Source organism: Rhea americana, unplaced genomic scaffold (genome assembly GCF_003343005.1).
Source record: "Rhea americana isolate MKP2758 unplaced genomic scaffold, rheAme1 scaffold_5, whole genome shotgun sequence".
Lineage (NCBI taxonomy): Eukaryota > Metazoa > Chordata > Aves > Rheiformes > Rheidae > Rhea > Rhea americana.
The window spans coordinates 5,933,932-5,950,808 of NW_028186645.1; the positions used below are offsets into that span (position 1 = coordinate 5,933,932).

At 41.9% G+C, this 16,877-nt stretch overlaps 1 protein-coding gene across 2 annotated transcripts in view; it reads left to right on the forward strand.

Annotated features, from left to right (window-relative positions):
* Positions 1-16,877, forward strand: part of ASB2 (ankyrin repeat and SOCS box containing 2) — a 33,860-nt gene that overhangs the window by 8,856 nt on the left and 8,127 nt on the right. Inside the window, exons 3-8 of one of the 2 annotated variants that reach the window (XM_085317511.1) lie at positions 317-421; positions 4,903-5,069; positions 5,753-5,908; positions 7,912-8,157; positions 10,577-10,748; positions 15,691-16,252. In XM_085317511.1, the coding sequence (XP_085173637.1) occupies positions 317-421; positions 4,903-5,069; positions 5,753-5,908; positions 7,912-8,157; positions 10,577-10,748; positions 15,691-16,252 (1,408 nt within the window). The remainder of the gene's footprint in view (positions 1-316; positions 422-4,902; positions 5,070-5,752; positions 5,909-7,911; positions 8,158-10,576; positions 10,749-15,690; positions 16,253-16,877) is intronic. The other variant, XM_085317512.1, reaches the window with a different exon arrangement.

Consider the following 16,877-nt stretch of genomic DNA (forward strand, 5'->3'; position numbering starts at 1 on the left):
CTTGGAGAGGTGATGAATGTCACCTCGCCTCCTGCCTGCTTCCTGTGCGGTGGTGGCAGGGTTAACCTCACTGTTGTCTTATATGGTCATTTGAATCCCCTGACACTTCCTCAGAGGGCCAAAAATAATCTCCAGCTGAGAGAGCAGCTGAATCCAGCGCAGAGCAAGCCGTGGCCATCTGCTTTCATTCAAAGCCCTGACCAGCAGGCTTTCGCTCTCCCTCTCAGTGGGTGTGTGTCTGTTTCTGCCTCAACATGACCTGTTTCTCCTATTCGGAGTATTTCTCTTTATTTCATTCATGTCATCGCCACTCCAGACTGGCGGCCCACGCGAGAGGCCATGCTCAGACTTCCAGCTTGGGGGCAGCCTGGGGGGTCAGGCGAAGGTACGACGGCAGCCTGTTCAGCACGCGTCAGCCCATGTAAGTGCCTTGTTTTCCCTTTCYCGCTTTCCCCTGTGGTCAAAAGAAGCCTTGCCGCCCCCTGCCCTCCCTGTCAGCTCTTCTGGGCAGTGATGGTGTCTGGGGGGAAATGGTGGCATTTTGGATGTCATCCAAGGGATTTCATGAACTGCTCCGAGGGGTCTTGATGATACCTGCACTGCCCTCTCTTTGCCTTCCCTTTCATTYCTCCAGCCTCCCACCTGCCCCGAACCATTACGCTATCTCTTGTGRGCAACCCCACCTCCAAACCTCCCTTGTCCTCTTCTCCTCTTCCRCCCCTCTCCATCCCTCCAGTGCACATGTGCTGGGGACTCTGGGTCACTCGGTAGCTCTGAGGTGACAGGGGACAGCAGGGAAGAGATGGCTGTRTTGTGGTTTATTTATATAGGCTGGCTCCCATGTGGATACAGTAGATGAAACAGATGGGTGCCGTTTGTACTGAGCTGGTATTAAGTTCATAGTCCAGTGGAGGGGGTTGGTGAGGAAAACAAACATTTTATGACTGTGTATAAACAGGGTGAGAAAGTCCAGTCCTTCAAATTAATGTTTTATAAATGCTTCCAAGATGCTGTGACTGCTTCCTGGCACAGCAATACCTGCACTGGCCTGCTTCATTGAGAAAGGCTGCTGAGAAGCCACACTGTATTTTACCCAGCCAAGGGGAAACTAGTATGACAGAGTTCAACCCTCCTGGCCCTGTTTTGCCATTGGCAGAGACCATAAGTAAGCAGCTGTTGRTTGAGGAAAGCAGATAGGTGAGGGTTTGGGCTCTGCCTATATGTAGTATAAATGTCTGGACCCTGAAGGGTTTATTACAGCTCTCTGCCAGGCAGAGTAGATGTTGGCACCTGCCTTTAGGGTTGAAATGAGGGGTAAAAAGTGTCACAGGCAGAATTTCTCTGTGCCTTGCAGAAAACTTTCCTCTGCCTTTTTTGTCTTCCGGTTCAAACCCTCTTTGTTTTATCCGTCTTACAAATCTCTCCCTGAATGCATTGCTGTATTAACTACCACATCCTCAGTCTTCTTTCTTTCATCTCTCTCACCTCTATCTTCTCCCCCATCTCACCCTGTACCCTACACCCTGTGTTACTTGTACTCWGCCCTCCATGGTCTGCTGACATTGCCCTCACTGACATATGTGAAAACCTCTTTCTGCTGAAATGTGAGGATTCCCTCACCTCTGTCACTTGTCACCTCCCCTTGGCCCCACTGAAATCACATGCTCTCATTATGTGATCTGCACTCCTTTCGTGTGTCTCTCCTGCTCTGATTGTAATGACTGAAAAGTAGGCTTTTTCTTCTGCATCATACACCCCAACAGAGGTCAGTCCACAACAAGAATGATGCTGATAAACTACCCCTCCTCTGCTATCAGATGAGATCAGAAAAGTGGCTGGGAAGCCACAGGGGAACATGATGGCACAGCTGTTTTCTGGCACTGCTCTCAGAGCAAGGCAGGAGGTGATAGCTGACTTCACTCAGTGAGATGCTACTTCATGCTGTCTGCATCCCACCAAGCTGCCAGGAGAAGAAGGTGCTTCCTGAACCCTTCCATGCACCACTGAACCTCTTCTGCAGTGCTTAGAATTGACCCCACTATGTGCCTCTTTTGCAATGGGTATTTATGAGTCTGGCTACTGGCCTTTGAAATGCGTAACTCTTTTGATTAGCCTATAAAGTTATGATTTCATCAGAACTTCAGAATTCCTCCTTAGTCTTTATACTATTTTTTTCTATTTCCATTAAAATCCAAGCAGTAGAATGTGTTTTTATATACATACGTGTGTGTGTGCATTTATACATATTTATATAGATTGACTTTGAGACAGGCAAAAAGGAAGGATTTCACATGGAGACTCATTAAAMCTTCTGTGCTGATCTGGAATTTGCTTGGCTGAAGCATCTACAGCTGGGTCCAGCAAACCCTTTGTCTTCCTCAGGAATCATTTAAGGTCAAGGGGCCTAACAGAAGTTTACTTCATTCGGCATCTGAAGGCTCAAGTAGACCACTAACTGATTCTGCACACATTTTTAACCCTACCACAGAAATGCAGTATCCTCTGCTTTCGCTGGGGTCTCAGTTAATGTGATTTACTTTGCATTTGCTGTGTGCCAACAAAATGCAAACAGACTCCTGTCATATCCCACCTGGCATGCAGTAACTCATTAAACTCCAGTAACTCTATCATGTGCCCAAGTCCAGGGCTGCAGTACGCAGCCCTGTGTATGTAACACAAAACTTTGCATAGCACAACAGATGGTTTCAGAAGGCTTGTGCCAGAGGCTTTTAAAGATAAAGATCCTCCACCTCCTTCTCCTCTCCCAGCCAAATATACCAATTGTTACTRTTAACTGACTTTAATAAAACGCTGAATTTTAAGTGCCTATATAAAAATCTCTTATCTATAACTAACTAGCAACGTTACAGTCCCTTAGGTACCGTAAGTGGTATGGGGATACAATGAGGACCTCAGCCCTGCAGATGTCAGAAGGTCATTTGATTCCTTCTGACTGGGTGGTGGCCAGGAAGGCAGCTGTCTGCTCTAGCTGTTATCTCCTCAAGCAAATTGCCTGGCTTTGTGACCCATATCTCCCCCCATTCCAGTGTTGCTATTTTTATGACTCTGCTGTCTTGGGATCACTGCTTCCAGCTATAAAGAAGAAAGAACAAATAGTATGAAATAGTTTTTCACCTGGGAAATGCTGTTGTTTCCCATTATTTCTACTCATTGTGTTAATGGGCTTCCACTGCAAGCCCTGAGTTTGTCCTCAGAGAAGCAGCACGGTGACTTTTCTTTCAGTGCAAACATCAGCATTTATGGCAGCAGATTGGCTTGAATACTTCTGGGCAAGCTGAAATGAATGACTTCTGTGGCAGTTTCAGCCTGCTGATCCATTTAGCCTCTGCTGCCAGCCTACAGTGCTCCAGGAAGCTCCCTCAGCATGAGCCGAGCTGCTCTCCCAGTCTTTGTGCCCTTCTGCCATGTGCAGTCTCCTGCAAGGTGATGAAATCCAGTGCTATTCCTGTAACCTGCGCTAAACGCAGCGGTCATACCAATGAGCTGCTTTTTGGGGACCCCGCTACTGAGCTACTCACATTTTTGTGTCTCAGATCTCGCTCTGCTGTAACATTTTAGACCTTCTGTTATAATCAGAGTTTCTAGTTGTTCTCATTCTCACTGCTGTGACTTACTCATATGTTGAATTCCTGCCCTGCCAAAGCAAGTATTCTCTCTGRGACACTCACCTCCCTCATCTTTCCTCCTTTCCCCAATCTCTCTGCCTTCAAAACTGCAAGATTATCTCTTCAGAGTTAATTCAGCCACAAACTATGTTTTCAACATCCTTGTGTCCTCTGTCTCTAAAAATACAGCCCACCTCAGGCAGAGGTTTGCTGGGTTCAGAGGGATCATCACTGGCTAACATGAGCTGCTTCACACCGTGGCACCTGATTCCAGCTGTGTTTCCAGAGCCCTCTCACTGATGTTGTCATTCAGGGTGCTGCTACCTTGGCTAAGAGGTTTGCAGGRGTGGGCTTGTTGAACAGCTAACAGGTCAGCTCCCAAGCCGGCATCCAGAAAAAGACCAGATTTTCAGGTGTCCAGCACCTAGTAGGTCTTGTTGTGACACTGGACACATTTTCAAAGGTCTAGAATGTCCAAAGCATTTATCATTTCTGAAAATTTGGGTGCTTGATACTGAAATAATAGCTGGGGATCTCTAGGGTATAGTCATTAAGAGTGTCTCAGAATTTTGTTTCAGTAGATAGCTTTTTCTTTTTTATCGTCCCTGGCCAAAGAAAAGAGGGCCCAGACTAACACCGTAACATTTACAAGTTCCAACTAGAGTTCTCCTTTCTTGATAGCTGTTTCTCCTAACTTCTCATAAAAGAAATAGGAAGTATCTCTGAAACATCAGAACAAGACTTATTCAGAATTTCTGCTTTAGAGCTCAGCTATCTGCAGATTAAAGCTAAYGTTTCTTCAGTGGTGAAAAGGCGCAATTCTTCTCCAAGTTTATCATCTTGTTTATGAGATCTAACATGGAATCACCTTACCACATTTGACAGCAAATGGCAATGTGATGTGATYTTCAACATTGTGGACACTCATGGTAGTGTACAGAGCAAGGCTAGTGTTAGTCTTACCCAACTCTAGATTTTTAAAAGGTAAATATTTATGTAAATATTTATGATAGCCACGCCTACACTTTCTTTACATTTAGTGTAGAAAGATCCATACCTCCAGAGAGTGCTTCCTCTGATCCACYGTGACTGGTTAAATTAGGGTAGATAGATTTTACCTCTAGTGACAACTGTAGCTAGATGAGCTAGGGCCAAAAAAGCTGTCATATAGGCTGTAGAGGTTCATTGTTTTTTGTCTAATGATGCTGTGCTRTTGCTCTAAAAAACTCCTCAGTAATGAAGGTAGCAGTAATCAATTTTCAACCTTGTTTTAAAGAGAACTTGACCCAGTAGTGGCAGCAATCAAGGATGGAGATGAAAAAGCAGTATGTAACATGATGAAATCGGGAAAAGACCTTTCTGAACCTAATAAGGATGGCTGGATACCCCTCCATGAAGCTGCATATTATGGCCAAGTGGGTTGCCTGAGCCTGTTGCAAAAAGGTTAGTGAAATTAGAATTAATTAATTGATTGTAAAATGGATAAGAACAATATGAATAAATCAAAAAGCAGAATAGCACCATCTCAGCCTGAATCTGAGTCCTTGTGTGAAGTTCTTTTTTCAGCCTCTGTGTGTGTACATTAATGCCACCCTCTCTTCGAAGACGTATTCCCAGACTGAAGCCTGTAAAAGTTAGCATATTCAGGATAAAYTGCAATCTGTACGAAACTGCACAGATCCTGCCAGGCTCTGGATTTCTCACAGTAAAGGCTTGTAGCTTGATCCCCAGCTGTTGTAAACTGCTAGGCTGCCACAGCAGGCAGCAGAATTACTTCTGTTCCCACTAACTGAAGATCCATCCCAGCCCCTCTTTGCCAGTGACGGAAGGAGGTTAGCTGTCATATTCTGCTTCAGATTGCTACTGAAGACCAYTTACTCAGCAGCTTTTTGCATCGCTAATGGTAATAGATGAACATTAAAATCTAAACCAGTGGCTAATCTGATTTAGATTAAGTTCAGCTCAGCATTTATTCTTAACTTAGTTTCCTGACTAAAAAGGAAAAAGAAAGAAGAAATAAACAACAAAAACTCACCTAAAACTCTAAGGATAACGAAAAGTGATTGTGCTTCAAATACTTGCATACTACATGCCRCAATGATTGTGGGCTGGTGGTTTCTTGACAGCATACCCTGGCACGATTGACCAGCGCACTCTCAATGAGGAGACGGCACTGTACCTGGCCACAAGCCAGGGCAACCTGGACTGTCTCCTCACCCTGCTGCAGGCTGGAGCTGAGCCTGACATCTCCAACAAGGCCAGAGAAACGCCACTCTACAAAGGTGAGTGGCCAAGCTCCCAGAGATGCTGAGCTCTCCTGGTGCCATCAGAGGAGAGCTGCTAGTGCTTAGAGAATTAGCCCCACRTAGCTCTCCTCAGATGTGGTAGGCACACTAGGTCTTGCATACAAAGACTTAAATTCAGCAGTTAGCTCTCATTTCGTACAGGTAGGCATGCATCTCCTACATCTGACTTACTGTGGCACAGCTTCTCTTCCCATCTGCACCAGGGGCATTGGTGCCTGCCACATGTGGGGCTGAGGGTGGGAGGTGGGATGCTCAGGGGAGTCCTCAGCACAGGGTTCACATGGATCCCTGCAGACTGTCTCAAACTTTGGGGAAGCAGAAAGCTGGGTAGTACAGGAATATGTATGCCTTTTTAAACAGTAGGTCCTAAGTAACTGTTAGATGTGGGAGTATAGTAAGTGTAGACATATTGGTGATTCATATAGTGAGTGGGACAGGCCAGGCTATGCACTATTGCAGATGCATAATGCTATAAACAACTCAGTGAGGTAGATAATGTATTTATCATGGATATATTACATTGCTGCCAGTGAAAGAGAACACTTTCTCTAGCAGAACAGCATTAAATCCATAGTATCTGAAAGGTTCAGGGAAGGCAATGATCCCTYATATCTTTATGTCCATCTGCCTTTCACTGACTACTCTCCATAAGGCAATTTTTAGTGCTCTAACTTTACATTAAAAAGCACACATTACTGGCTTACACAATAATTTTTCCATAAGCTTCAGATGCCTGGAATTATAGATGCTCAGTTTAATATGCCTGATTTTAAAATGTCTGGCTTATATATAGTCTGCCACAGAAAATTTTTTCCAACATGAATTAAACACAGTAGCAGTGATCTTAACAATAATAATGGTAATWATGAAAATATGAAAGCACCCTTTAGCCAGAGAAAAATGTTACTGAGAATGTGCTGATCTCGATACAAAATTTTCTGGTCTATCCTCTAATAAAGAGTGAAAAGTTGTAATGACAAATTAGTCATCTTTTGTATGTAAGCAAATTGAACTCTGCAGAGCTGTTGTGCATAGGTAGTTATAGCAGTGTCTGGCTGGATAGTTTGCTTTCAGAACATGTTAGTGACACTCATGTATGGGAGAAGAAGCCATGGGAATATCTTAAGGGAAGAACCAACACTGAAAGGCAGCATTTCTATGAGAAAAAAAACTATTATTAAAAAAAACCCAAACAATTGCTATAGACTGGCCTCTCTCACTGTGCATTGTACAGCATATGCTAATTGGATGTTGTAAAAATGGCTACTTATTCTAGAGGCTTTTGATTTGCCATGGTGACACAGTAAAAGTGTGCAGAGGGCTTCATGACTTTGGATGCAAAAAGCAAGGGAACAGATTAATAATAAAAAATACTTACATATCAATAAAATTTAGCTTAGGGTGGTCCTGAGTTGTGAACTGTGGCAGACTGGGAGAGTCCTACAAGCTCACTCCATTCTTACATTCTAAGGATCCTTTGCTAGCCACTGCTTGTCTGGTCTTTTTGTATTTTCTTGACTCTGGAGCTTTATTTGCAGTTCAAGGCAGCAAGATACAGRGTCAGTTTGCACAGAATTTGGACAGAGAGTCTTTAAGTCATATGCTTTATGCGACATATTCATTCTGCATGAATATCTCCTGTACTTCATCACCTCCCTGTGTCACAGTGATACCCAGTTAGTACAAAGGTGCTGGGCTGCATCTCTCTCTGTATCAGGCTTGGTTCAGTATGGTGCATGACAATTAGCCTCCCCTAGGTCCCAGCTGAAGACTGATTTTTCTGCTACATGCTTTGCCTGCCCCTAACACYGTTATTTGACTGCAGCTTTGGCTCTCATATCGGACTAGATGGATCTTTGTTTTAATTCAGTATGGCCACGTTGTATTATATTACRTTTTGCTACATGAGATAGTTGCTTGGAATACTCAGAATATATGCAAAAGCTTGTCCTAGATCTCTTCCCTTTCTCTCAAAACAGCCTGCGAGCGCAAGAATGCAGAGGCTGCAAGACTCCTGGTGCAGTACAATGCTGATACCAACCATCGTTGCAATAGAGGATGGACTGCTCTCCATGAGGCTGTCTCCCGAAATGACCTGGAGATTATTGATATTCTTGTGAAAGGAGGTGCCAAAATTGAGTCCACAAATGCCTATGGAATCACTTCTTTGTTTGTGGCAGCTGAGAGTGGGCAGCTGGATGCTCTAAGATACCTGGCAAAATGTGGTGAGTACTGTCATGCAATCAACACGCCTTTACTCATTTCATCCTTAATATTCCAAAGTGCCAGTTAATTCTGCATGCCTCATTTTTTCAATCTCTGGAGACAAGGCTTAGCCAGAAGAGATGAGGAGCCCCCATTGCTCCGGAAGGCCAGATTGCATAGGGTCTTTGAGAGAGTATGGACTAGACACATAAGTTTCTTCAGCATCCATTAGTGGCCACTCACTTTGTGAATTAGTTTGGTGCTCTGTATTGACTGGCAGCTTTCAAAATTCATATGACTGCACACATATAGCCTAATTCAGTATGGCCAAGTTATATAGCCTAAAATCCAGTCAATTTTAAAAGACAATGTAGGTAGTAATAGCTGGCAGAAGTAGAACATTAGCCAACCCCATTTGCTCATGAACATGCGCAAAGATGGGCAAGGTTAGTTTTCCTGCCCTAATGAATCCTGACGAGAATAAAGAACTGCTGTCGTTAACAGTTTACACCAAGGAGAAGCAGACTCGCTCTTCCTCATGTGTATGCRTGTTCAAACATATAAGCAGAGCGAATTCGATTCTAGTTTATATTAAACCCATCTTATACTGCTCCAGTCTTATAAAACAGCTTTAAAATAAGCACAATATAATTTGCTACCATTCTGAGGCCTATTTTTGTTCTCAGTGTGGCATAATATTCTCTACATAGGTGAATATGCCTGTGAAATGAGACCAAAACAACAATGAAGATAAGAAAAACTTCTCAAGTAATTAGTATCTGCAAAAAAAGATAGGAGAATTGGGGAAGAAAAAATGCTGTCCACCATCCAGCTAGCATTGTCAAGTCAGTTTTATATGACTAGTTAGTCCATCAGACTGCCTATGATTTTGAAAATGAAGCTGAAATGTGGTTTGTGTTTCAAGTTAGATTAATATTAGGATTTCTTTAAAGTTCAATTTTGAGAAAAATACACAAGAGAAAATCCAATAAAACTGTCCAAATGTTTCAAGCCCTCAAAAGCTCCTCTGGGAGTACAGGGAATGATATCATTGCATTGTTTATGGTGAGCAATGTTCATCATAAAAAAGGTTTCTTTTCCATTTCTTTTTCATTAAGAACATAGTCCTGTGTTATGTTTTGTCACTGCAGTTCTCCTGATGTTTCTAACTACAATATCTTCAAAGGGCCAAATACAACACAGATGTTTCAATCTGGAGTGAGAGCCCAGGGATATGTTCTCCTTGGCAGGGAGTTTTTGTGATCAAACAGGAGACTAATTGGCTCTTTTATTGGAGTTAGAAGCAGAACTCCAGTAAACTGTCATTCCCATTTAGGATACACAAAGAGCAGCCTTCCTGAGGACAGAATGCTAGAGTATATTAAAGCTAAAAACCTAGGCTTTCAGGCTTTAAATTTCTAGTACAGAAAAAGTTAGAATTCGAAAATATTTGTGGATAAAAGTATTAGGGCTTAGTTTACTCTTGCTAATTGTTTATTAAGCTATATACTCACTAGAGCTCAAGAAAAATCCCCCAAATAAGCCAGTAGCTCATTAACATTATTTATCCTTTTTTGGGGGTAAAATTGAACATTTGGAGCCTAATTTGAAGCCTGATGAAATTAAGACATACAGCCTCACAAGTTTTGAAATGAAATATTCTTTGACTAAATCATGCTTGAATAAAAGCAGCATTCAGAGCAACTTCTAGATACTGAATTCTTTGCTTGGTATTATGAGAATGTCTTGTTATAGAATCTTATTTTAGCCTGGATATGTGCTACAATTAAAATATAATATAAATAGTATAAATGTATTTATAATATACATATATATATATTATAAATAGTGTATATAAACACACATTTTATATATACATATATAAAATATTATTATAGAATAAGTTCCTTTGGAGGGGTCCTATTAAAATCATTTGGTCCCACCTCCTGCTGAAGAATAGTGTATATTCACACAGTAAATGTATAAATACTAATGAGATTATTGTGTCTTTTAAAAAGGCAGCGTTATATGAAGAACTACACTCTATCATATTTTAAAGCTTTTGCCTTTGAGATATAGTTGAATGGAGCCTGGATTCGTAACTGCTAGCTAATGGTTGACCTGCTGTGGTTTTTTTATCCTGTGGCTACCTCCCCTTTCCAGGAGTGTATTGGCACTTTATCACATTGTTTTCCCCCAAAGAGAATGATTGCCCTAATACATGTTCCCTTATAAAATTCACATCATAGTAAAAGGTACTGGAGATCTAAAATGTAACTGTATCAATTTTTTATTTTGATATGATAGGACCTCATTCACATCTCCTTCTGGTACGTTCTGTAGCTCCAGTGCTGTGGAGACTTACATTGTTCGTTCAAAATATGTTGCTTCTGTCTGATTTTAACCTTTTAGTGCTACAAAGCTTTCCTTTCTTCCCAGGTGCTGATATAAATACTCAAGCCAGTGATAAAGCCTCTGCTCTTTATGAAGCCTGTAAAAATGGACATGTACGTATTGTGGAGTTTCTCTTGTCCCAGGGAGCAGATGCTAACAAAGCCAATAAAGACGGCCTGTTACCTCTTCATATAGCAGCCAAAAAAGGCATTTGCGAGTAAGTTTGGGTTCATTTCATAGTTTGACTTTTTAGACAAGAATCCAGAGTCCTTATGAATAAGAAAGTATCAGGTCCCATATCTAAGCATTGTGAGTGGGGGAGCTGCCAGCTGAAAACTCGCCTTTCCATTTTCAGAGCTTGGGTTTGAAATTCTAAAGTGAACAAAGTGTGTTTGTGGAATGGGATAGGACAGGACAGGATGGGATGGGATAGGATGGGCAGGGCAGGGTAGTACTGTAGGGTGCAAGATTCTTCTAGTTTTGCCAAAATATCATTTATTAGGGCTAAATAACCCCATGTACCTTGGAAGTCTATTAAACTGTGCTCCACRAAACATATTTCAGATGGAATAAAAGCATCCATGTGGAGGGTTAATGCTSAATAGCTATCACAGCATAGCTCAGTTTGCAACCATTTTCCTACCTAAACAAGCCCATAGTGATTCTTCTATACAAGCAGAACATGCTGCATCCATCTCTGGGATGTTCAGGGTTTTTCTTAGAAATAGTTCARCTGCTGACAGCAGGAAGTATTTAGGTGAATCCCTAAGGCATTTGTGAGACCATTKCTAGAATATGGTGTCCAGTTCTGAAACGCTCCTTTCAGAAGGCTGTCAAGAAATTGGAAAGACTTCAGAAAAGAAGTAGAAGAATAATTCAAGGTCTAGAAGATACACTTTATTAGAGAGTGATTAAATGACTCTTAAATGTAGGAGACAAATGCATAAAGAGATCCACGGATTAGTTTCTAAAATTAGATGTGTTTGGGATAGAACTGAGCACTCACATTAAACAGTGAGACAAGTAACTAATGAAAAAAATAACCAGCAAATGGGTAGATTTATCAGTCTTTTGAATTAGAGGTGTTTCTAGGAGGAGGAGGAACTCCACAGCCTGTGAAGGTATACGTTTAGAAGATGCCACCTAGGGATGTGATTATAGCTCTATAATGTCAGTAGTTTTTGCCTAGCTCTTCCAAGAACTGATAGGTACTGCCATTACAGCATGCTTCTGAGCCTGAGCTCCTGAGTACATGCTTCTGATCCTAGGGAAAATTTAACATCCTGCCTTTAACTCCTTGCTGCTGGAAGGGCCAGTGGCTTATAGACATCTGTGAAAAACAGTCACAACTCTGATTGCAGTGAGAGACCCCTTTCACRATCATGGTAGACTCTTCTGACAATATTTTTTCTGTCAAAATCCTAACAGCAATAGTAGAATGAGAGAGTGTATCTAGCTGCAAAGACTGTGTCTGGATATTAAAACTGTCTTTGCAAAAAACTGCTGGAGCAGATTCTTATGTATTTAGCAATGTTTGAGGAATGAAAACTTTTGACAGCACTATACCTTTCCATAGTATTTTTTCTCCAAGTTTCAGTCTACTTGAGAATCCTAATTAAGCTTCTCAAATCACTTAGATAGACCTGAGGATATTTATTTTCTGTAACTGGACTAGACCTGCTTCTCTATGGAAGCTGTATGTTCCAGAGGGCAGCCCAGTGTGAGTTTATGTAAAGGATTTATACACTTCTAGCATGTGTGTAAAGGCCTTGCATAGACTTATACAAGCATAATTCAAAATTTTCTCTGGGGTTTGAGTTACAAAGACATTCTCTTGAAAACAAGCACAGTTTAGATAATAAATAGGCCAGATACAGAGCCCAGCTATAGTCACTCACTTTCAAAGAAGTTAATCCAAAAGTACAAAACATTGATCTGAATCCAATTTGTGTATAAAGCCTAGACCAGCWCTCTGAATCTACTCCTCCCCTTTGCTCAGTACCTCCACACCACAGTATGAAATCAAATTTAAATAGAAACTCTGTAACCTGAGTCCATCCCTATGTTATGAAAGAAAGGGCTTGATTCAGATCTCACATCAATTGCTGGCAATAGTCAGCAGCATAGATGAGACCAGAATTAAGCCTGAAGCCTGAGTTCCTTCGCATGTAAAAGATTGAAAACATTTTTTTAAATTGTAACTGCTGAAAACTGAATTGAAAAAAAACAGGTCTTTCATGCGGCTAGAACCAAATATTTATCTAGATGACAAAACTTTAACCCAATTGACTGATCATTCTTAATTCCTTTGGTATTCAGTAAAATAACACCCTTCGTAGTGACCTCCCTTTGTATTCCTGCAGATTTAATACGTAATTCAGCAGGAATTCCATGCTTCAACTTTWTGCCAGAGCATGAAGTCTCCCTACCATCAAAGAGCCAAGAATGTGGTTCCAAAGCTCAACTGTCAACTCTTGTTGCTTGGTGTTTGTTTATTTTAAATGACACCTTGTGAATACTGACATGGAATTCATAAGGTTCATCTCATCCAGTGTAGGAAGGATAATAGTGAGCATTTAACCCCTTTCCTCTTGGAACTGATGAGCTGAGAAGGGAAGACATTATCTGTGAAGTGTGAGCAGATTTATTAAGTAAAAACAAGTCAATAATATCTTGACTCACTCATGCAAAGATACTCTGCCTCCTTCATGTAATTTCTAGCAAATAGAAGTCACAGAAGCAAGTGTCAAGGATATAGGGAAATGTAGCAGCATTTCAAATGTGTTTATGAGGCTTAGCCCCATGACAAAAGTGGGTTTTGACCTGGCTTATTCTGCTTTTGCTGCTTTCTCTTGAGCTGCCTTCTCCCTCCAGACAGGCAGTAGAGACTGCAGTTGTGGAGGCACCATATAATTGCATCAGTCCTCTTTGGAAGATGAGAAAGAAAAGAACAAAAGGAATAAAATTTTGAGGAAGAAAATTAAGCTGCTAATACAAATTTGATTCTTTCTGCTTTACCTCCAAAAAYAAATCTAGGTTGCAGGGGTTGTACCAAGGTCTGGGATATTGCAGCATTTGGATGCAGAGCCTTAGTGTGACACTCCTGCAGTAAGGTTCAGATCCTTCTTGCAAATAGAAATGAGGCAGTGCCTCTTTAATCAGATGTGAAGAGCTGGCTGGCACATATATGTTCAGGAGGGAAATAACAAAACAGACCCTTAAATCTTCAAAAACAGTAGATCGTGAGATGGCTGATGTTGACACTTGGCATGGTGTCCTCACAGCGCTTTGTGCCCTTTTCGCTATTATGGCTCTTACAGAACAATTGCTAATGGTGGAAAGTAGCCAGTTCACCAGGATCCAAGCCTCTTGCTCCCTGGTGAGTATCACAGCACTGGAAGATCAATAAGGCTTCTTGGAGAAAAATCCCGTGCTTCATTTCCCGAGATACTTACATAAGGATAAAACCTCTTTTGTTTAAGAATGAGATACAGAAGTAACTTAGAGACATCAACGGTCCATCATGTAAATGAGAACATAGTTCTGTAACATGTTATGCATCTTAAAATCTCATTTCAGCTCCTGCGAGCTTTGGAGGATCAGTCTTTTTCAGGACCATTCAGTACATCACAGGCGAAGCTTGCACTGATAGTAGTGCTTATATTTTGCTTAGTTCATTATGTAAATGTTTGAGGGCAAGTGTTGAGACTGGCCATTACAGTCAAACTCAAGACATCTAGCACTATAAAAGAAACACAGTGCATATTCAGGAAACTGAGCTTTGCACGTTTGTGTATTTGAAGACCTGTTGCCTGCTATATAGAGGAGTCTGTGTGGAAGGTGGAGGAGGAGGTGTGCTCATCTTGCTGGTTCCAAGAAATTGCCTTTTTAGGGGTCTGTCTCTCTCTCCACAGGCATCATATAGRGAGCATAGCAATCTTCTGGGTCAGTAGTGACACTCAATTTGAATGTTACCTGATCTCTTTCTGGATCTAGCTTAAAGTGACTTGTCTTTTAYAGAATCAACCTAGTCCCTTGACTAAAATACGCAACCTTATGAGCAGCAAATGAAGATTAAGCCCATGGGTTTAGTTATTCAGCTCCAGTGACACCTACAATGGCATCAAAATGATCATGGATTTTTGTCTGCAGGGTCACTGTACTTCACATTTTTGAACATCACATTATATAATGAGAGCAGCTCAATTTACCTTACTGCATTTAAGGCCACGTAACACTTTCCCATACATTCCCTGGTTCCTGGAGTTTAGAACTTGGCTGAACATTTTTTATCTCTGGGCTAACGCATGGCAACTGGCCTGGAAAATATTTTTATTTCTTTTTCTCCCTTTTCTTAATTGTCTTTTTGGCTCCCCACAATCTGAAATGGACATTGATAGYCCTGTGGATTTGCCACAGCCAAAAGGCAGGCGGTGAAGGCCTCTAGGAGACGGCTCAGTTCAGAGTAAAAACTGAATTGTAAAATCTGGCAGGGAGGCCTGGAAACCAAATATATAGCTGATCCTAKCTAAGTCTCACAGAGGAGGTTTTGGTTTCATCCCCTTTATAGTCTCAGGCATCTTGTTACAGTAGTGACATATGAGGCTTACCAATGTCTTGGGTTTATGTTGTCCCCACCTAGCAGCAGAGCAAGCCTGACGGAGGTGGAGAGACATCTTTTCTCTGCCAGCAGGTCTGTATGCACATCAGGTCTGGAACAGTGAGCCCATTCCTCCACTCTTGTCCATAGCACGAAGGTGGAGATGCAGAACATTTGGGAGAGCCTGGCAGGGTGTCTGTCATTTTTTAACTGCCACTTGAGTTTTGGCCTATGAGTGACTACAGGGTAGACGAGGTGTCAGCATGCCTCCTCTTCCATCGTAACTGCCTTTATCCCTGCCTTTACCTTACAGAAACTGAGAGATCATTTCAAACAATTTGTTCCTCCCTGCAGGGGAGGTCACATAGCCCGTTTTCTGCAAGGCAAGAGCATACATAAAGTTGTTGACAGGTTCCAAGTTCATGCCCTGATTTACCTCAGAGCGAATTGTCTCTCTGCCTGAGTTAACAGGCTCTTTCTTACGGTTACAACCGTACAGCTACAATTTGCAGCAGGTTCCCTAAAGCTCACAGCTCCTCCCTGACTCTCCRCTCGGCAGGATTGTCTCCATGCTGATCCCCGTAACCAGCCGCACTCGTGTCAAGCGCAGCGGCATCAGTCCCCTGCATTTAGCAGCTGAGCGCAACAACGACGACATCTTGGAAGAGCTGATCGACGCGGGCTACGATGTGAACAGTGCCCTCTCCCAGGAGCGCTCCTGCCTTTACGARGACAGACGCACCACCCCCCTTTATTTTGCCGTCTTTAACAACAACATCTATGCCACAGAGCTCTTGCTGCAGGCTGGAGCCAACCCCAACGTTGACCTCATCAACCCATTACTTATCTCCATTCGCCACGGCTGCCTAAAGACTATGAAACTGCTTCTTGACCATGGAGCAAACATTAATGCCTACATTTCAAGCCATCCYACCACGTTTCCAGCTACCATCATGTTCTCAATGAAGTACCTTTCTGTGATGAAATACCTCCTGGATCTGGGCTGTGATGCAGTTTCCTGTTTTGAGTGTCGGTAYGGAAATGGCCCACATCCTGTGTTAAATTACAGGAGGGACAGACTTAACGATCCTCAGCAGTCCAAAGAGCCAACTGTAGTACAGGTAAGCATTGCCTAATTTACCTACAGTACTTCTGAAGACTTATCTTACCAATGAGTTTTGCTATATTAATGTATTTCTTCTCTCAATTTTCCTGTGAGAAAAGGATGGAAGTTTCATGAGTTTTTTCATAATTCCTGTGTTCCAAAAGACTTACCTGGGAAACAAAAGAGCTGTCTTCTCCTTGAGAGGATTTGTTGAAAAAAAAATTCTCAAGGACACCATATTTTTGTCAGAAAAAAGGAATAAAATATAATATCCCCAATTCTTGAGCCATGATACARTACAACATAGAGTGGGCAGAGGGCTGGAATCGCAGGAGAAAGTTTGTTTGTAGCCCTCTGTGATATCTCATCCACACAAAACAGTTCTGTTTTTCACCTGTAAAAACACAGTATTTCCCTCTGGGTCTCAGCTAACACTATTTCTTAGTGCTTATCAAAACACGGAACCATTTGCCCAGAAGTATGCGGCTTTTGCAGACTTCACCTCATAGGTCAGACAATATGAGACAGAGATAGCAAAAGCTGTGTAAAATTACTTGCACCTGCAGGAAAAGAGAGATCAGTGAGGGACAAATACATATAGAACTGAAAAAGCAATTCCTTCCTTCTAAGAAATGTTATTT